The 21,810-nt window shown below is 46.4% G+C and overlaps 1 protein-coding gene across 1 annotated transcript; it reads right to left on the minus strand.

The window, feature by feature from the left end:
* Window positions 1-8,830: 8,830 nt before the first annotated feature.
* On the minus strand, window positions 8,831-19,617 carry RBP2 (retinol binding protein 2). Its single transcript, XM_075004603.1, has 4 exons — window positions 19,517-19,617; window positions 15,694-15,872; window positions 10,871-10,972; window positions 8,831-8,917 (listed from the first exon to the last, which is right to left on the minus strand). The coding sequence occupies exons 1-4, from the start codon at window positions 19,587-19,589 to the stop codon at window positions 8,831-8,833; spliced, it is 441 nt and encodes a 146-aa protein (XP_074860704.1). The 5' UTR covers window positions 19,590-19,617.
* Between the last annotated feature and the right edge of the window lie 2,193 nt (window positions 19,618-21,810).

Below are 21,810 nucleotides of genomic sequence, written 5' to 3' on the forward strand. Positions count from 1 at the left end.
TAATACATGCACACACATTCAGGGGATTAAAAATCTTCCAAGGATAGGTTACATGCCCTAATTTGCATAAAGATTATTTGAGTTATGCCTGTTCATATTCAAAAACATGTTTCAATTAAAAAATATGGAGGTGCAGCATCACAACCAGCACTTCAGAGAGGAGAGCTCTCGCCTCAGGTTCATTACGCCAGACTTTCTCAAAAAGTTTTAATAACCTAACAGTCATAGATTTCTGCTACATGCTCTAAAATCCCATTGGTGTCAAGCGCACTGCAGACAATTCATAAGCCCTCATATTACATAGTTAAATGCCAGTAAAGACTTTTTAGGTCATTGTGTTCCCAGGTGGCTTGAGCCCAGAGCGCTGACTTACTAGACTTACTGCTGCTGAGGGAAAAGTGGGGCTCTCAGCAGTGCCTGAGCATGGGGAAGTCTTTACAAGCTTTACATTGTCCTCACAAGCCCCACTGAGGTAATCCCAGCAAAGGCGATTTAGCAGCACCCAGCTAGACTGACTCCATCAGAGGCACCCCAGTTCTCCCTTCCATTTGCTGGTAGAATTTCCCCTCCTGCATAGCGCTGCAGGTAGCTGTTGGACAGGGCTCACTGGTTTAAACCCTGTCAGTGTTCTAGGGTGCTCTGTAAGGGCCTGGGGTAGACCGAACACACGGGGGTGTCTAAATACCAGCTTTAGTAAGTCTCATGTGGCCTATTTTTAGCCACACAGACTTTAGAAAAGGATGGCCTGAGGCCCTGTCTACACTTGGTTGTCAGCAGTTGGTCTGTTAGGGGTGTGACTTTTTAAAATAAATATTGCTATATTGGTACATCCTCTAGTGTAAATGCAGTTATCCTCATATGGAGGGGCCGAATGGTGTTCCCCTGCCTGTACCTGTATTGGTAGAAAGTACCATCATTCCAGTATAACAGCATGCACACTAAGATGCTTGTACAGAATTATTAATGGCACATCCTTAAAGGGTGGACAAGGCCTTAGCTCCTACCTCAGGCCTCAGAGTCTGATCATTTCTGACTTGCACCTCGTATAATCATGAAGCCCGGTGTGGTGAGTGCTGAGCATGGGCCTCACTGTCCTCTCACTTACACTAGCTTTACACATGTGCAGTTGTAGTGGAGTTATTCCTGACTGACACCAGTGTGAATGAGAGGTGTATCAAGCCTTCCAGTCTGACCTCATACAGATTGACTCTGACTTTGCACAGATGTGAATGGCTACAAGTTTTTGAGGCAGAGGTGGGGACTCAGGCTGTGGCACTAAGCCCTGCTCCTTTTTCCAGCTGATTCTACTGTTTGGGTATAACTCTAAAGAGTGCTAGAGTGTAGCTATTGGTGTGCTTACACTGAGGGGCAGGAGCCTCCTTCCTATCACAGAGGGCTTGCTTGCTAATGAGGCCATAGTTTCATGGCCCTCTTGCTCTGCAACATGCATTCTCATTTGTTGCCTTCTTTCCCTTCCTTAGTGGTGACTGAACCTCTGCAACACGTTCTAATTAACACAACTGTGAAACTCTGAGAGTAACTGCCAAAATCTTTATGGCTCTCAACAACTTGGCTTGTGATTATTATTATTATTATCAAATTGTATTTTCACAAATCAATTTCACCTAATCTTCACCATCTGCATAACAAGTGCAATCAGCAAGCCAAAATTAAAACATCTGCAATCCCTGTCCTCGATTAGTATGGAAAGAAGGGAAGAGAAGGCACCTAAAAAATGAACAAGGTCCGCGCTAGTGACAACACACAAGAAAGGAAGTGCATTGGAGTGTAAGAACTACAAAACGATTGCCCTAATGAGTCATCTAGGTAAGGTGCTGATGATGTTAGTGACTGAGATTGCAGTTAGAAGAACACCTAGCTGTTGAGCAAGCAGGATTCAGGAAAGATAGAAGTACCATACAGCAGATATTAGCACTAAGATTGATAGCGGAGAAAGCTTGACAACAGAAGAAGAAGATCTACAATTGCTTCATCGATTTTCAGAAGGCATTTGACAGCATAGATCCGAAAGTGACTTGGGTGCTGTTGGAATCGTGTGGAGTAGATAGCAGACTGATACAGTTGTTGAAGGATACCAACGACAATGCAGAGGCAGCGGTGAGAACATGTGCAGAGATGGAAAGTTGGTTTAGAATGAGTAGAGTGATGAGACAAGGAGATCCGATATTGCCAAATATCTTCATCACACACCTAAGCCATGTCTACACGTGCACGCTACTTCGAAGTAGCGGCACTAACTTCGAAATAGCGCCCATCACGGAGACACGTGTTGGGCGCTATTTCAATGTTAACATCGACGTTAGGCGGCGAGACGTCGAAGCCGCTATCCTCATCAGGAGATAGGAATAGCGCCCTACTTCGACGTTCAACGTCAAAGTAGGGACCGTGTAGTCGTTGCGCGTCCCGCAACGTCGAAATTGCGGGGTCCTCCATGGCAGCCATCAGCTGAGGGGTTGAGAGATGCTCTCTCCAGCCCCTCAGCTCAATGGTGGCTGCGTGGAGCGGCCCCTTAAAGGTCCCCTCCCCCTCCCTTCCTGTGCAGGAAGCTGAGGGAACGTGCAGGCAGCAGCTCAGACACGCGGCCAGCCTGCACGTCCCTCAGCAGCCACAGGACCCTCAATGGCCGCCCGGCAGCCCCCCCAGTGCCCCCAGGGGACCCCCCACAAGGGGAGCCAGGGCAGCCAGCCCAGCCAGGCGGGCAGCCAGGCTGGCAAGCGGCAGCAGGGCCCCTCCTGGACAGAGGCCGAGCTGCGGGACCTGCTGGGGCTCTGGAGCGAGGAGGAGGTGCTCCAGGTAATGGGGAGCAAGAGGCGGAACGCGGATGCGTTCGCTCGGCTGGCCGACGGCCTGGCTGCCCGGGGTCACCCTGCCCACGCTCCTGATCATGTCAGGAGTAAGGTGAAGGAGCTGCGGCAGGGTTATGCCCAGGCCCGGGATGCGGCCAGCTGATCTGGGGCCGCCCCCGTCACTTGCCCCTTTTACAGGGAGCTCAGGGACATCCTGGGCCCCCGGCACACCTCCTCCCCTCTGGCCACCCTTGATACTTCAGCCGACGAGCCCCAGCAGGCCCTTCAGCCGGAGTCCGCCCCAGAGGTAAGCCCCGCACCCCGGGGGCCCCCCCCAGAACCCACCCCCAGGCCATCGCGGCAGGAGGAGGAGGAGGAGGAGGAGGGGGGCTCCTTCTCCGCAGAATCCGGGCTGCAGATCCTCCTCCTGCCATCCCGGAGCAGCAGCCGGGCCTCCACCCCCCGGGGATCTCTGGACCGTGGGAGTGGACCGACAGGTATGTACCCCCCCCGGTGTACACCTCTGGGCTTGAGGGGCGGGGGTAATAGATATGTGTCCAGGGCCCCCCACATGCTCACATGGCCATGGCCCCAAGGACAGCAGGGCCATGTCCCTCACAGCAGTGTATCAGCCCCTGCCCCCCCCCACCCCACACGACAGTGCCATGCCCCATCCCTGGGGCAGGGGGGAGCGGAACCTCGAGGGGCCCCCAGGAGGAGGGGGTGAGACACCCCGCAGCAGCAGCAGCAGCAGCATGTGATGGAGTGGGGGGAGTGCAAAAAGGAGACTCAGGCTAGATATGAGCAACAAGAGCCGAATAGCTCCCAGGGGCAAAGGGTGATCGTGGGGCTACAGCTGGCAGGTGACACCTCTGCCCTGAACAAAGAGGAGGGAGGAGCTGAGCTGGCTTTGAATCGGGGGGGGGGGGGGCTGCAGGTAGAGGCTAGGGGAAGGGAGAGCTGGAAGGCAGCCAGCCTGAGGAGGGGGAAAGCTGCATCCCAGAGGGGCACCCCTGGGGGGTCTTCTCCCCAGGACGGGTTGGAAGGACTGTCTCTTCTGACAGCTGGTGCTGTCACTCCTGGCAGAAACTGGGCATCTGTGGCCTAAGAAACCTTTCCTGTCAGACCCTGCAGAGTGAAGTGAGAGTCGCTCCCACCAGGGGATGGGGTGCAGGGCAGGGGTACCCCTGAACCCCATCCATCACAGCAGCATCTCCCGGGGACGGGGATGGGGAACCTGCAGCACAGGGCTGGGGGGACAAAGGCCACAGCTTGGGGCCCACACTAACGCCTGTCTCCATTCTTCTTCCCCCCCTCCTCTCCTGTGTCCCGCAGCTGCACCATCGGAAGGACCGGAAGAGAGTGCCGGCGAGGCATCAGTGGTCCCGGAGACCCCTCCGGGGCCATCGCTCCAGGCAAGCCCCTCGGCCGAGGACCGACCGGCCCCACGGCGGGCTAGATGGCAGACCCCGCACCACCACCAGCTGACGGCAATGGACCCCCAGCTGCTGGCCATCCACCGTCGGCAGCTGGAGGTGGTGGAGCAGCGCCTGCGGGTGGAGCAATGCTGCCTCGAACTGCAGGAGCGGGCGCTGGCCTGGTGCCAAGAGGCATGGGGGGCCTACATGGACACTTTCAACTGCCTGGTGGACTACCTGGCCCCCCATGCCGCGCTGGCCACCGCAGCACCCGCCCTGCCTCCTCCACCTGCCGCACCACCAGCTGCTCCGCACGTCGCCGTCCCGTCCGCCGTCACCCCGCCACCCACCACCGAGGGCCGGAGCGCCGAGGGACCCCTGGAGCCAGCTGAGACTCGCCGGGCATATCTTCCGGTCCGCCCCGTCCCCAGCCAGCCCCAGACAGGGCTGCGGCCGCGGCGGGGCTCCCGGCCGCCCACGCCCAGTGCCGGACTTTTGGGGCGAGGGGCCCGGGACATGGCCCCCCCCCCTTGTATATAGTTGTGACTTATTAATTTGTGCCCCCCGTTTGCCCCATCCCCCCCATGTAAATAGTTCTCCCCTTTATCATCCCTGGTTTTCTTTTTATTAGTGAACAAACTTTTGTATTACTATTGTTTTATTTGTACACATTACTTTTGTTACACACATCTTGTATATAGTTTGTTCTTGTTTTATTTATAGTTTAAAAAAAAAGTTCTAAAAGAAAAAGCAGTTTAAGTTCAGCCACAAGTGCGTGCTGTCATTTGTCCAGGAAAAGTGTGTGTGGGGGGGGTGCGGTTGGGTGCTCCATGGTGTGGGCGTTGGGGCAGGGAGTGTTGTGGAGGAAGGGGGTGGGCAGTGGGGGGCCTGGCAGAGTTCACCCCATGGCCTCATCATTGAAGTGGGCCCACAGGGCCTCCCGGACCCGGGTCCCTTCGGGGTCCACCTGCCGACTGGGGGCAGCGGGTGGCTGCACGTCGGCCCTGCCGGCCTCCACAGCCCAGCCCTGGAAAAAGGCCTCCCCCTTGCTCTCCACCAAATTGTGCAGGGTGCAGCAGGCACCCACAATCAGGGGGATGTTGTTGGGGCCCGCATCCAGGCGGGTCAGGAGACATCTCCAGCGTCCTTTCAGGCGGCCAAATGAGCGCTCCACCACCTGGCGCGCGTGGTTCAGGCACTGGTTGAAGCTGTCCTGGCTAGCGGAGAGGTGGCCCGTGTACGGGTGCATGAGCCAGGGCTGGAGGGGGTATGCCGCATCTGCGATGACGCAGAGGGGCATGGTGGTGTCCCCCAGAGGGATCTCCCGCTGGGGGATGTAGGTCCCCGCCTCCAGCCGGTGGCACAGACCCGAGTTCCGGAAAACCTGGGCATCGTGGGTGCTGCCAGGCCAGCCCACATAAATGTCCTGGAAACGGCCCTGGCTGTCCACCAAGGCCTGGAGGACCACAGAATGGTAGCCCTTGCGATTGATGTAGCATCCTCCACTGTGATGCGGGGCGCGGATGGGGATGTGAGTCCCATCCAGAGCCCCGAAGCAATTGGGGAAGCCTAGGGTGGCAAAGCCCGCAATGGTGGCATCTGGGTCCCCCAGCCTCACGAGCCTGTGCAGGAGCATGGCGTTGATGGCGTGGACGACCTGCAGGGAAAGCACATGGGAGCGCACCAATGAGGGGTGAGCAGGGTGTGCGTGGCCCTGCCCTGCCCTCCTCTGCCCTCCTCTGCCCTGCCCCCCTCCTCTGCCCTGCCCCCCTCCTCTGCCCTGCCCTCCTCTGCCCGGGCCCCCCTCCTCTGCCCTGCCCTGCCCTCCCCCCGTGGGTCCTCTTACCTCCATAAGGACAGCCCCGACGGTGGCCTTGCCGACACCAAACTGCTGCCCCACGGATCTGTAGCTGTCGGGAGTGGCCAGCTTCCAGACAGCGATGCCGACCCATTTGTCCACTGTGAGGGCACGCCGCATGGCAGTGTCCTGGTGCCTGAGTGCGGGGGTGAGCCATAAATGTCTGCTGGCTCATCCTGAAGTTCCTGAGCCAGCGGTCGTCGTCCCACTCCTCAAGCACCAGCCGCTCCCACCAGTCGGTGCTGGTGGGGTAGCTCCACAGCCGCTGGCGTGTGAGGCGGGGGTGGGGGCGGGGTGCTGCAGGGTTGGGGGTTGAGCCCTGCTGCCCTGGGTGCAGCTCCTCCTCCGGTGTAGCAAGGAGGTGCTCAGCTGCCTCCCGCATGGCATGGATCAGGGCGAGCCCTGCTCCTGCCGGGAGAGCTGGGTGGACCTCTGGCTGCTGTTGCTGCTGCTGCTGCTGCTGCTGCTGCTGCTGCTGCTGGGGGTCCATGCCTGCGTCGCCCGGGGTCTGTGTGCCTATGGCTCTGCAGACCTCATGCTGTGCAGGCTGTGTGTGTCCGGGAGGGGCCCTTTAAGGGAGCGGCTTGCTGTTGAGTCCGCCCTGTGACCCTGTCTGCAGCTGTGCCTGGCACCCTTATTTCGATGTGTGCTACTTTGGCGTGTAGACGTTCCCTCGCAGCGCCTATTTCGATGTGGTGCTGCGCAACGTCGAAGTTGAACATCGACGTTGCCAGCCCTGGAGGACGTGTAGACGCTATTCATCGAAATAGACTATTTCGATGTAGGCTTCACGTGTGGATGTAGCCCTAGAGAAGCAAAGGACAAGATCAAGGAAGAAGTAGAAGGGATACCGGTGCGTGGAATGAGAATTAACAATTTCAGGTTCACAGATAATGTAGTTATCAGTGAGGAAAGATGAAGAGAAGCTATGAAGAACGGTTCAGGTGGTAAATGGGGAAGAGAAACACTACGGACTGATATGAACATAGATAAAATGAAAACAATGGTATTTGGAGATAAGGAAATAAAAAGGTAGATCAGTGGAGATGGGATTGAACTAGAGAACATAGAGAAGTTCACATATCTGGGGAGCAACATGATGTATGATCTAGACTGTAAGAAGGAAATAGCAACTAGAATAGCGAAAGCTAGAGCGAGTTTGAAGGAGATGGATAAGATCTGGAAAAGCCAAGCCATTAGCTTAAGAACAAAGCTGATCATCTTGCAAATGTGTATTCAGCAGCTTGTGGTACAGATGTGAGACATGAGTGACAACAAAAGATTAGAAGAGAAGGATATTGGAGTTTGAGGGGAGTTGTTAAAGAAAGATCCTGAGAATAGGTTGGATGCAGAAGGTCACCATCGAGGAATTATACAGGAAGATGCAGCCAAAAGAGAACATACTGCAGGAGATTATACAATGCAAGTTACAGCTATCCAAGCATATCTGCAGAATGAACAACAGACTAAAAGCCAAGACCCTGGTCTTCGGCGTAATGGATGGTTTGAATAGGAGAGAGAAACCTCTGAGAGAATGTGCAGATGATGTGTTAGATTGGTATGGATCTAGTCTACAGAAACTAAGGCACACCGCACTGGACAGGGAAAGATGGAGGGAAATAGCGAGAGAGGCATCAGACACCAATGGGCGCTGAGCCCACGTGGGGTTGTTGATAGTGATGATGATGAACCCCTGTCCTTAGAATCAATCGCTAACCGAAACTGAAAAGATCCTGTTCTAGTTGAGAATAACGCTGTGCAAGTGAGCTGGCAGGGGCCCAGGAACGGGAAGTGAGCACCTGTTTCTGGTAGGCGTTCCAGAGTTGGGCTCAACAAGTAATAAACAGCTGCCTCCTCTTTGTGGACAAACCCGGATAAACAGATGAATTACTGCTGTGTTAGACCAGAAAATCTTTAATCAGACTTTAATCAGAAATTATGCAAAGAATGCCAGAACAGCACCAATGTTAACCAGTGGCGGTTCAGATCTGTTAATAATAGAAGTTCATGCACCTACATTTGCTCAGCACTTATAAGTATCGGGGTATGCAAATATCTTTATGTACATACGTATCAGATGTGCACGTGTTAATACTGATGCATATATGTGCACACATATTGCTCCATAATTTCAAGCTCTGTCTACTGAAATAATGGTCCTTTACTATCCAGGGTGGATTTAAGCTTGTCCTCTGCAAACAGCACAAAGTCCTTTGGAAAACCTTAACCAGGTAATTAAACTGTACATTTCCGAAGTGAGAGCTGGAAACTACTGACTAAAAACAAACCTGTAAAAGATACAGGGTACAAGACTCAGTGCATGAGACTGCTTACACATGAACAAAGTGCCATGGGCCGAGCTGTGCAGGCTTCCCTGTGCAGCTCTTGTCAGTGTGCTTCACGCTTAACTATAGGGACCAGCTCTTGAGTTGAAAGATTATTTCAGTCTCTCTTCTTTCCACTGCAGTTACCGAACAGATACAGTTACAGTGGTTGGGTTGGTGTAGCTGGCACCTGCCTATTAGCACATTTCACAAAGGCCATGAAACAGTTGTCAGCTGGTAAACATTTTCAGTAGGTATGGACGTGGGCCAAATTCGTATTAGTGAACTGGATGTGAAAGTCTGTTACAAATCTGCTGAGCCACCCTGGTGCCTGAAACGATGAACTTAGTGATCCAGAACTAAATTAAATAGAAGTACAATGAATGGCAGATTTGGAGTCACTCATCCAAATATATTATGGCATTACAGCACCGCGGAGAAATGTTCTGCTGTTGAGATATTGTGTCTGTTTTTTGCTGCTTTGTTCTTAGAGGACTTACTGTCCTGCTTCTGGAATAATAACAAGGAGTTTAGAAATGAAAAAATAATTACAAGATTGAGAATTATTTTGATTTAATTCTGGGTTGAAAGGCAAAAGACCTTAAACATGCATAACTATTTTCCTGTTGGTGTTAAATAATGTATTTGTCTTAGATAATAGTGCACAACAATCCACTTATATGGCAGTGTCAAGCAGTCATTACGCAGCTTTGAAAAACAGCACAATAGCACAGTGTGAAACCAGTTGGTCTTTCTGGTCAGCTTACTTTTTCTTCTTAAATATTTGATGGCACACCTGGTCTTCACATGTCAGCTCCTATGGCATTAAAACAATTTGTAAGTATATATTGTTGTGAACCATGTTTCCCATCTACAGCACCTCCCCTTGAAAAATAATCAGCTGGCGTGTTCTGCAGGTTGTGGTAATTAGATTTTGACACTTTAATTGAATTTTAAAAAGTATAAAAATGAAAAATGCTTTGAAGGGCTCTGTAATGGTGCGTCTTTGCACACTGTTATTAAAACAACTTACTATAATTTATTAGAAGCACTGAAGCAGCAAGGGAATTAGAAAAAGAGGGTGGAGGGAAGTTTCAGGAAGGACGGACACAATTGCAAAAGTCTTTTAATAGATTCATGCCCCAGCTCACTAAGGCCTCCTGTTTCCAAAGATTTCTGTTTGACTCCTGGTGCCAATAATTAGAACTTTCCTTAGTTCAGTGACTGGCAAATTTTGAATTTATATAGAAATAAAATACAAAAGTCTGTCCATCAACTGAGCGACATTGGTTTCTGCTGAGATGTAAGCTAACAATAGGTTTTTCTTATTCATCTGATTGACCTTCAAAAGACACAAGCTTGAGGCAGAGTTAGATGGCAATCGCAACCATCCCTGGTGTAAAATGTGGCTTATCTAATTTAACAGAATTAATTTTCACAAGAAAGACTTCAAGGCAGACCCTCAGCTGGTGAAAGTTTTCATTGCTACATTTCAATCAAGGGAGTGATGCCAATTTCCACCCGCCCAGGATCTAGCTCTTCATGGAAACATGTTACAAAGTGAAAACTAATGCATGCTGTCCATCAAATAGATAATTTAGAGTTCTGTATTTTAGCCAACAATTTAGCTCCAGGGTGGAGAAGTTCATATTTTGACAGGAATTATTTTGCTTCACTATACAGAGCCCAATCTGGTGAAGTTAATATTAAACTACTCACTAAATGCTGCATCTGAATCTGCCTGTTACAATTGCTTTCGGGCCCTCTCAGCTATCATTACCATGCACAGTTTCCTGATTCTTCTTCCCAGGACTCCAGTGTTCCTCTGTATGCTGTCATTTATTTTTCCGAACTTCATTGACTGCTTTATTTTCTTTACAGGTACATATGGCATCACTCAGGTTCACTGAATTTTTCTTCGTGTCCCAGTTTACTAACTCAGCTGTTTTACTTTTTTGTTGTTGTTGGGTTTTTTGGGCAGGGCGGGAGAGCAGTTAACTATTACACAACATAACACAACGTAACACAAGATAACTATTACATAGATTGTTTGACAGATTTCCCGGCATATTCTGGGTGTGTTTTTTCTGATCTGTATCACTGCATAGCTCTTGCTAGAACTCCTTTTTGAATATTATAAATATTTTTCTTACAGGTTCTATTCAACATGTAAACTTTGTGGTTGTGTTATGTTTTTAGTATTTACTCAACCTGCAGAAGGAATAGGATGTGCCATTTAACTGGAAGAAAGGACGTACTGCAGTGAACTGGACCAAAAGTCACTGTAGGTTTGTGGCTTAATTGGAAAGCAGGTGGAGACAAACTTTTGGCAGAGAAGTGATGTTAGAGTTGACGTGTCAGAGCCATGTGAGTCAAATGAATAAGAAAAAACCTTCGAAACCTAGTAGCTGTATTATTCTGCTGCCTCAGTTACATGCTATAGACATAAAAATCAGCTCTTACCAGGTGCAGTCTATCTCCTTCAATCCAGTGTGTCCAGCCTCTGTTCTTTTTCTCGCCCTTCTGAACACACACTAATTTATCACCATTCCATTTCACTAGTGTCTGCAGGGATCAAAGGATTAAATCCAGTAAGTTAATCAGGAATATTGGAAAACACTGAAACACAGCAGAACTTACCGAAAGGTAGCATAACTTCAGTGTGTGATCAGAAATCCCCACCTGCTTGTGTGGAGATACTAGTGGCTCAAACACCCCTTAGTATGAAGTGTTCTAGGTTGTCACAAGCTAAATTGTGAGGTTCAAGGAATAGTGATCAATGGCTCAATGTTTAGTTGGCAGCTGGTATCAAGTGGAGTGCCCTAGAGGTCAGTCCTGGGACCAGTTCGTTTCAACATGTTTATTAATGATCTGGATGATGTGTTGGTTTGCACCCTCAGCAAGTTCATGGATGACATTCAGCTGGGGAGAGAGGTAGTTAAGCTGGAGGAAAGGAATAGAATCCAGAGTGTCCTACACACATTAAAGGATTGGGTCAAAAGAAATCTGTTGAGGTTCAACCAGGGCAAGTGTGGAGTCCTACACTTAGGACAGAAGAATCCTAAGCACTGCTACAGTCTGGGGACCAATTGAATAAGCAGCAATGGTGCAGAAAAGAATCATAAGAACATAAGAACATAAGAACGGCCATACTGGGTCAGACCAAAGGTCCATCTAGCCCAGTATCCTGTCTGCCGACAGTAGCCAGTGCCAGGTGCTCCAGAGGAGGTGAACCGAAGACAACGATCAAGCGATTTGTCTCCTGCCATCCATCTCCCGTCTTCAACAGAAGGCTCAGCACCATACCTTACCCCTTGCTAATAGCCATCTGTGGACCTAACCTCCAAATATTTATCAAGCTCTTTTTTAAACCTTGTTAGAGTCCTGGCCTTCACAGCGTCCTCTGGTAAGGAGTTCCACAGGTTGACTGTGCGCTGTGTGAAGAAAAACTTTCTTTTATTAGTTTTGAACCTGTTACCCATTGATTTCACTTGGGGATTACAGTAGACAACAAGCTGGATATGAGTCAACAGTGTGACCTTCTTGCCAAGAAGGCTAACAGCATATTGGGCTGCATTAGTAGGAGCAGTGCTAGTAGGTTGAGAGAAGTGATTATTCCCCTCTGTTTGCCACCGGTTGGGCCACATCTGGAGCACTGTGTCCAGTTTTGGGCCTTCCCTAGAGAAAGGGTGTGGACAAGTAGGAGAGAATCCAGCAGAGGGCAATGAAAATGATGCAGGGGCTGGAGCATATGACTGATGAGAGAGACTGAGGGAACTAGGCCTGTTTAGTCTGAAGAAGAGAAGACTGAGGGGTGATGTGAAAGCAGCCATCAATTACCTGAAGGAGGGTTCCAAAGAGGATGGAGCCAGGCTATTCTCAGTGGTGGAAGGTGACAGAAGCAACGGTCTCAAGTTGCAGTGTGGGAGGCCTGGGTTGGACATGAGGACAATCTATTGCACTAGGAGTATGATGAAGCATTAAGAATAGGCTACCTGGGGAGGTGGTGAAATCTCCTTCCCTAGAAGTTTCTAAAGCCAGGCATGACAAAGTCCTGGCTGGGATGATTTGGTTGGAGTTGGTTCTGCTTAGAGCAGGGGGTCACATTAGATGACCTCCTCCAGTCTCTTCCAGTTCTAATTTTCTGTGAACTGTTTCTTCAGCTACAGTGATACAGACTGTGTGCACAAAGGAGGGGAAAATGAGTTAATTGAATCTTTGATGCCATGTAGGGAACAGCACCAGCGTGAAAACAATATTTTTCTTTCCTTGCTATATGAGAGCATTCATAACAAAGATTATTAAGTGCAAAAACTGGAGCACTATGACTCATAGGCTGTTTCTACACATGCCACTTTTTCCAGAAGTGGCATGCTAATAAACGGCCCAAAAATGCAAATGAGGCACAGATGTAAATTTCCAGTGCCTCATTAGCATATGGTCACATGATTCAGAATCCGAAAGAAGCTCTTCCGGACTCCAAAACAGAATGTAGAGGTGCGGCCCCCCCGGGGATCTCCCGGAAGGAAGGTTTTCACACTGACGCTGAAGGGGCTTCCAGAAGGAGGATTTCCTTCTGGGAGATCTCCGGGAGGCCACACCTCTGCATGCCGTTGGAGTCTGGAAGAGCTTCTTCCGGATTCTGAATTATGTGACAGTATGCTAATGAGGCACTGGAAGTTACATCCATGCCTCATTTGCATTTTGGGGCTGTTTATTAGCATGCCACTTTCGGAAATAGTGGCACATGTAGAAATGGCCGTAGTGACTCGTGCAGGGTCACCACCTCCTCTCTCTGTATATAAAACAGACAGACAGGAGAAGGGATGTAGATGCACTTGGTACAATACAGTTATTTTGTAGCATTCCTGAGGCACTATAACCAAGGGCTTTAAAGTCCCAGCAGCCATCTGCTAAAGAGGAGTAGGGGAGTTTGCAATGAAATTTGTACTGAGCATTTAATTAAAGGGCAAGACTGAAGAAGTGGCTTGGTACCACTCCCAAACATGCTAATAAATATTGTGTTATTTGGGGGGTGTGAACAGGGAAACAATCTATATGGTCTTGTCTTACATTCAAAGTATAGGTCCTTTGGAGCAGGGTCGGTCTTGTTTTGGACAGCGCCTAGCACAATGAGGTCCTGCTGTATGCTCTTAGGTACAACGGCACAAATAAATACTCCATGACGACTAGCTACCATGGGCAGCAGAGGAAAACCCCCCCACGGTGAAGAAGCGGTAGAGACAAACCATGTCTGCTCAAGTGGGAAGTGTTGTGGCTGTAGGAGCATATTGGTGGAGAGAGGGGAGGCACTGAATACAGAGGGAGAGCTCTGAAAACCTGGAATGTGATTAGAATTAGAACTGGCATGGCAGAAATTCCAGTGCTGTAATACAGTCAGGATCTAGATAAGGATCACGTTGCTTAAGAATCCCAGTAAAGTTTGTTCATTTACACAGGGGGGAATGATACCAGGCAGCAATCATTCAGACCAGAGGTCAGGAATTATAATGCTGCAACAGGGAAGGCCAACTCATCCCAAGATAAGGAGTGTGAGATAGGAGGATAAAAATAAGGCTACAGAGAGTTCAATGAGGACAGTTCTATTCACACATGAGACTGGTGTAGGCTTTGACATGGAGGAGGAGACTGGTGAAGGAGCATCAGGTTATAGATGGGATCAGTGGAGATTTGTGTGCCTTGGCTTAAAGCAGTGAAGCTGTTGAATACCTCACCATGATCACTGGAGAAAGGGCTCAGGAGAAGTGACAGAGGTTAAATCCTAGAAAGAACACTGGCCACATCTACACAAGAAGCCTCTGTCGACAGAAGTCACTGTTGGAAGGGATTTCCTGCCAAATGCTGTCAACAGATTGCATCTACACATAAAAGCAGATCGAAAGAACAATCTGCTCTGTTGACAGAGAGCTGCCAGGCTGCCCGGCCCTCTCTCAACAGAATGGCTGACCAGAAGCTCTGAAAACAGGGCTGCCTGCTGATCTGGAATCCCTGTCTTTCAACAAACGGGCCCCAGACCATCTACATGGCTGTTTTGTCGATGGAACACGGTCAAGATAGGAGTTATACCCGAACAGGGAGAGGTATAACGCTGCTGACAAACTGTCAACAAAGCGCATTCTGCATGTATGCCCACTTTTGCCAAGAAAAGCCTCTTGTGTAGACGTAGCCATTATAAACTTGGTTATTCTCTGATTTAACTGTCGTGAATCAGAAATAACTCCAGAAGAGCTACCCATGTGAAACTGGGGTAAGTGAGAACAGAGTCACACACAGTGCCTGCAGCTCTGTTGAGAGATTCCACAAGCACCAAGGAGGACAGAATTGTTTTTTATATGCTGCCCACTTCCTCTGGGACAAAACAAAAGTGAGCCTTCACCAGTAGGGCAGGCAGCAAGTCCTGAGTTCAGAGATGAAAGTTGTTTTCTGGGATAAGTTGATGACCCAGAAGAGGGCACAAGTTCAGAGAGGAACAAGTTAGCCAAGAGCTGCGGAAAAGGGTAGAACTGCTTACTACTAGCAGGGTTGGTTTGGACAGGATCAAGAAATGATAACAGAAAGAGAAGTGAGTGCGGCTGTTTGGGGCAGGTATTAAAAGGCCCAGAGAGGAGTCTCAGTGGTAGATGGACGCCTGGCTGCCCTTTGCATTGTTGAAAGGCTCCTGTAGATGTTTTCAGAAGATGTAGGAGAATGAAAATGAGGGTGGTATAGGTGAAAGGTGTGCAAAGTGGTGAGCAGTAAATCGATACAACCGACGGTTCAGACAGTCATCCCTTAAGAGGGCTTTTCACAGAAATCACACTGACTTCCATTCAAGTTCCATATGTGGAGGTGTTAAAGGAACAAATTCAGTGAAAACTGACAATTTTAAAATAAAGTGTATGTGTCGAGGGTGGAGGTGGAGTTGTGGCTTAGTAGTTTCAAAGTGCAGGTTTAAAGTGTCACTTCCACAGCTGTATTTTCTTCTAAATACAGAACACTACAAAGTGGGTTATCATAGAAAGACAGGGCAGATTCCTTGCCACAAAAAAATGTAGTTAGTTATTGCCTCCCACAAATCTGAGAAACCTTCACAATTGGCCTATAAAATAAATATTTGCATTGTGAAGCAAAAAGCTGTCCTGCAATACATATTACCTACACTTTAGAGACAAACATTCTCAAATATCTATAAATTGCTTTTCATCCCTTTTGGACAGGAAGTGGACAGGACTATTTGCCCTGGTTTTAATGGCTGTGTAAATGGAAATCCAATACTCCGTGTTTACCTGCACGACTCGGTTGTCAAGTCCTTTGGTGTGTTCTTCAAACTCCACTCCCACAGTGTAATTCACGTCATAGTTCCTGAAAGTACTCAGGGTTTTTGTCTTAAAATTGTCTCCATCTTGAATAATTTCTTTTGTTTGTTTCAAGTGTCCTGCAATCTTACGAGTGGCAAAATCAATGCCTATCAACAAACAATAAACATATGAAGTTCAAACATCTGGTACAAAGATGCAACTATGATACTTTTACATATAGACCAAAATGGTGAAAACAATAGTGTGAAAAAGCATTTGTACACTTAATCCTCTCACTTACAAGTAGAACAATCTAGCCTAGCTCTGTTCTAGAACTGGCTGACATTTCTCACATTAATTTTTTTAATGACATAAAATATCTTTTTTAAAAAAAATGAAAATTGGAGGAAAGTGTGTTTTTTTCAAAAAGTCTTCCAATTTTTGATTTGAAAGCCTGTATGGGGTATTTTCTCCACAACAAAAGGAGGAGTGAAGGGGAGGCAGAAAGTGTGAGAAAATTGAAAATTTTAGAGATTTTCAATTTTCACGTTTACTTTTTTACCATGACTACTCAGAGCCATAGAGGTACCTCAGAAAGAGGTAGAGTAGAGGTGCATGCCAAAGTGAATATCTGATCCAATGAATTTTGTTATATAGCTTTTACTTCACCATAATCACAGATTACTGTTTGGAACTGTGTATAATCTGTGGAATTGTATTCTATTTATATAAATACTGGAACTGTACTGTGTGTGACTTAGCACCCATCTGTAAAAGCCATTCCCCCCACCCCAGTTTATAAAATAGTTTGAATGAGAATCATTTTAATTAGCAAACCCTTTTCAGAAATGATGCTTGTAAATAATACTCCTGTTGGAATTCTGCAACTGAACTATGGCTCCAAATACAACAGTTACAGAATTCCATCACTAGTAAATTATAAATAAGTATATAAATAACTATATTCAATGATTGCCTGTAGGAAAGAACGGTAGAAACAAAAATCAAAGTGGGATGCTTTTAAAGGAGAAGAATGGATGGCAGAAGGTTATTTTGCAGCTGTCTTATCAATAAAGGATGGAAAGTTAAAAAAGAAAAGGTAAATATTAAAATGTATGCTCTAGGCTGTAAAAAGGAAATAACTAGAATAGTGAAAGCAAGAGCGAGTTTGAAGGCGATGGACAAGATCTGGAAAAGCAAAGCCATTAGCTTAAGAACAAAGCTGAGCATCTTGAAAACCTGTGTATTCAGCAGCATGTTGTACGGATGTGAGACATGAGTGATAATGAAAGATTCTAAAAGAACAATATTCGCATTTGAGAGGAGTTGTTACAGAAAGATCCTGAGAATAGGATGGATGCAGAAGGTCACCATCGATGAATTATATAGGAAGATACAGCCCAAAGAGAATCTACTGCAGAAGGTTATCATTTGCAAGTTACAACTATTTGGGCATATTTGCAGAATGAATGACAAAAAATCAAGACCCTGGTATTCAGCATAATGGACAGTTCAAATAGGAGAGGCAGACCCCAGAGACTGGGCAGATGATACAGCAGATTGGTGCGGAGCTAGTCTACAGAAACTAAGCCACTCTGCACTAGACAGGGAAAGTTGGAAGGAAATTGTGAGAGAGGCATCAGACACCAGCGGGCACTGAGTATTGATGATGATGATGATGATGATGATGAAATATTAAAAAAATGCTTTCTTAATATTCAGTCAGCATTTCGTGTCTGATCCCCTTTAGCATTGTGCATACAGTTCATGAGGAAAACTAACATAATACAAACAACAACTTGCAATTTACCAACAGGCTACCCTAGACACCACACTTGATGCCAGCTGCACTGCCAGGTACAATACATAGTTGACCATTTGGATGTGAATCTTGTTGTTTTGCTCTATGCAAATGAAATAATGTAATGTATTTCTCCCAGAGCCTAAAAAATAGTTTGGAATCATCCTTGAGCTTTTTCACACATACAAATTAATCATTTTCATCCCAGCAAAACCTTGTACTAATGGAACCTATTTTTTTTTAGTGGATTCATTATGCTACAGCTAGGTTGGGGGAAAGGATGTCTGTAAAACAAAACAAAAATGTTACTTTAGCATAGGGGATAATGCTCATATTCAAGTATTTATACTCAACGTTTCTCAAATATAGTTTATCTGTTGCTGTGGATTTATAGCCAGGCAAAAGAAATCGGTTCTCTGAGGACAGACGTCTAGTTTTCCAAAGGAATCTTATTTCTGACTAATGGATTAGTCTTGCACTACTGCAGAAAATCAGAGGAGGTTTTTTATTAGAGCTACTTTTCATAGCTGCGTTTTGAACAATACAAGCGATAAAGATGAAATATGGTTCTATTAAATTAGATTGAAATACTTTGCAACATGCTTATGAAAAAGTCTAAGATTCTGCTGAAAGGGCAAAATGATCTTAATTAAGGTATAGGAATGCATATGTAGCAATTATAAGGATGAGTGAACCTCAAAAAGTTCAGCCTCACTGTACTTCAGACCTGAACTCCCCAGTTCTTAGGATATCAACCAAATATAAAATCAAAAGAAACAGCAGAAGAATCTTTTCACCATTTCCATGTCATTTCTTTTTCATTGATAACACAGTCAGTGAGAGGCAAATTCTTGTAGTTCCACACACAAAAACAGGAATCTAGATACTACCGTGTTCCATGAGGTGCTTTTCACTGGCGCTGCAGTGCAGTACCTAAAACATGGCCTAAATCTAACTAGCCTGAACCAAAGCCAATTGGTGTAAATATAGCTGTCACTCCCTATTCTCAGACCAAGTTTCTTATGAGGAGGCAACATAGGAAAGCTAATGAAACTTGTCTCCAAGGCAAAATGTCCCTGTTCTTACCTGATTTGGGCCTGTCCATCCAGTGTGTATCACCAACCCCCTTTGAGCTACCCAACAGATCAAGACTTATGGATGGCTTCTGCCAGCCCTTCTTTCCAGTAGTTCTATTTCCACCTGAAGTGCCCAAGGACTGAATCACCCAACTGACAATATTAACAGATGTTACCCAACAGAAAGTCTAGGAGAGGAGAGTTAACAGTGTTGTGTGACATTACCACCAGACTTCAAGATGTAGTAAGACTACCAGTCCTGTTGAAAACTCCCAAAATCTGATGGCTTGGTGATCAGCTCAATGACCTATGAATAATTTTGTTTATCCCATAAGTCCAAACCGTGTCTAGTCCTAGAAAGACGTGGTCATACCACATGGTAGTGGAATCTATTTTGAACCTGGTATTTTTCCATGGGATTGGGGAATGCCAAACAAAGAATTCCCATCCCAGGGAAAAGCAATGGGAAACTATCAGCTTTTGTTTTCAGCTGGCCTTTGAAACTGCTTGGCACACCCTGAGAGAAGACAAAGAACTTTGAAGAAGCTGTAGACCTAAGATCAACTCTGATTTGAATTAATGCCTTTAATTTTCCTGACAATGCTCCCATAAAGATTGTTAGAAACTTCTGCCCACTACAGATTCATTACCATACAAACCCTTTACTATATCTTCTCATTCAGTTACAGTTTTATTAAATGCTAAGGGCTAATTGTATTTGTTCCTCTACCACAGAGTATCCTGTTACTTGCTCAGAAAGTCATTCGGGTTTGTCTAGACATCTTATAGCAGGTATGATTTTTTAATATTATTGCCAGAAACTCTTATCCCTAAAACATATCAAAGGAGTAAGATTGCTCAGGTATTAGATTAAAAAAAAAGGCATGATTGACAAATAACAGCTCGTGTCCCGATATTGCATTTTTTCATTTACCTAAGGCAACCATGTAACCGTCGAAGTTTTCATTGGATTCCATTTCCCATGTTCCATTGTAATCAGCAGGCATGCTGGCTAAGAGCTCAAACCCAAGGACAGATCAGATGCTGAGCCTGAAAGCAAGACTGGCAGAGAGGATGTGTTATAACTCTGTACTTTTTATATCTTCCTTGGAGAAAGTTTATGGTTTTCCAGATAATAAGTCTGAAGGTCGTAGATATACCCTGTCAGAATTTTGCTTCATTAACAAAGTTCAGGAGAACAGCAGACAGGCCAGGAACGGGTTTCTGTAGTAAGAACTAACAGAGAAAAATATTTTATAGTGATTTTTGTAAAGAACAGCAATCTCTTGTAGGTACTTCTTTGAAACACGTGCACTACAATCTCAAACAATAGAACCCAATAAGAGTTCTCATTTTCAATTCACTTCCGTGACCCTCTACAGGGCCCATGCTTGCATAGGTCATGTGCCCTGAGTCCTATGTAGAGTTGGTGGAAGTTTTGGAGGTATAATGAATACAAGATTGGGCCATTAAAGGGGAAATCCCTACTTTTAAAAGAAAAAATACGATTTTTTAATTTTATTTCTCAAGTCCACATTCCAATATATTATAATAGAGTTCAAAGAGATCCCTGCTTTCCTCCTAAAAGGTTCCTTTTTATAGGTGTCACATGTTAACAGATATGTTTCAGGCACTTGAACACATCTCATTTATGTGATTGTAGATATCATCTGGAACCTCTCAAGCTGTCTTGGGAACAACACCGTCTAGCCTATTTTTAAGCATTGGAAGTTATGGGACAGTCAAGGAACTATGATGTGATTGAAATAACAGGGGCTTGGTGGGGTAACTTGCATGAGTGCTGCACTGTCATGGGGGTATAAATTTTGAGGAAGTATAGATAGGGGAGAAGAGGAGGAGGAACTGGACTCCAGGACGTAGAGCAGCGTCATTGCTCAGAGCTCCAGCATGAAAGTGGAGAAAAACCTGGTGAGAGTCTTTAGGTTACGATTAGAGGCAAGAGCAACAGGAGTGATGTTGTGGTGGGCAACTGCTATGGACCACCAGACAAGGAGGACAAACTAGAAGAGTCTTTGATTGGACAATGGACAGAAGTTTCCAGATCACAGGCCCAGTTCTCCTGGGGGACTTCAGTCACCCTGACATCTGCTGGAAGAGTAAGACAGCTGTGCACAGACAGCCCAGGAAGGTTTGGAGAGGGTTGAGAACAACTTGCTGGTGCAAATGCTGGAGGAATCAACCAGGTTCTTTTAGTTCCAAGAGCCCCAGATCAGTTGGTGCATTAGATCTTACATGAAAGACAATGGCTGTAGCCAATCCTGTAATGAACTATCAACAGCTTTTTTAACTAAGAAAAATAAATGAGGGTTATTAAAAGGTTAAAGCAAATAGTCATACACACAAATGAGTTATCATCTACTCCTGCAAGTGACAGAATTGTAATGATCTGTCAATTCAAAGCATCTTTCAGGGAAGACCCAAGAGAGAACCATGGGGGATCTCTGGCTTCAGTTTGTTGTCTTTAGCATTGTCAGAGTTCAAACAATGAAGAGAGATGGAAAAATTTCCTATGGCTTCATTTTATTTCCTTCATTCAGCTTCCAAGTCCACAGGACAAGTTTTCTTGCATGTACTATTTCCAAGTTGGTAGAATTATCACTTTGTTGGACTGGTCACATGGTTCAGATGTCTGATCAGTGCCTCCAAAAAAAGATTCTGTTTTCAGACTTGACAGAAGGATGGAGGAGTGTAGGAGCCAGCAGAAGTGATATAAGGATGTGCTGAAGGCACACATGAAAAAGTGCAGCATCGGTGTCAATACTTTGGAGAACCTTGCCCAGGACTGTCCACAGTGGAAAGCAGTAATCTGTAAAGGGGTGGCACAATCTGAGAGGACCTGATGCAGTGCAGATGAGGCAAGATGGAGAAGAAGAAAAGAGCATCAAAAACTGCCCTATACTCCTCTGACAGCTACCAACACCTGCCCCTTCTGTGATAAGATCTGTGGCTCCAGAATTGGATTTGTCAGCGATCAACAGACTCACATGTAGGAAGGTGACATGAAGACATCCTACTTGTTATCGAGTGACCACCAAATTTTCCAAGGTGTGATAGTGCCCTTAATCAATTCTTTGTATAGTGATGTTCCTTGGTGACCCATCTAATTTTGATAGTCCCTCTGGAAAGGCGGGGGATGATTCCTGTGCCTGGGTTCACGAGGTCAGAGCAAATGTTTTCAAAGCAATGAAGTAAAATGTACATATTATC

Source organism: Carettochelys insculpta, chromosome 10 (assembly GCF_033958435.1).
Source record: "Carettochelys insculpta isolate YL-2023 chromosome 10, ASM3395843v1, whole genome shotgun sequence".
Lineage (NCBI taxonomy): Eukaryota > Metazoa > Chordata > Testudines > Carettochelyidae > Carettochelys > Carettochelys insculpta.

Coding starts and splice junctions, on each gene's coding strand:
- RBP2 (XM_075004603.1), bottom strand. CDS start 19,589: ATGCCTGCTGATTACAATGGAACATGGGAAATGGAATCCAATGAAAAC. Junction 15,873..19,516: donor CGGTTACATGGTTGCCTTAG/GTAAATGAAAAA, acceptor GTTTGTTGATAG/GCATTGATTTTGCCACTCGT. Junction 10,973..15,693: donor TTGACAACCGAGTCGTGCAG/GTAAACACGGAG, acceptor TGATCCCTGCAG/ACACTAGTGAAATGGAATGG.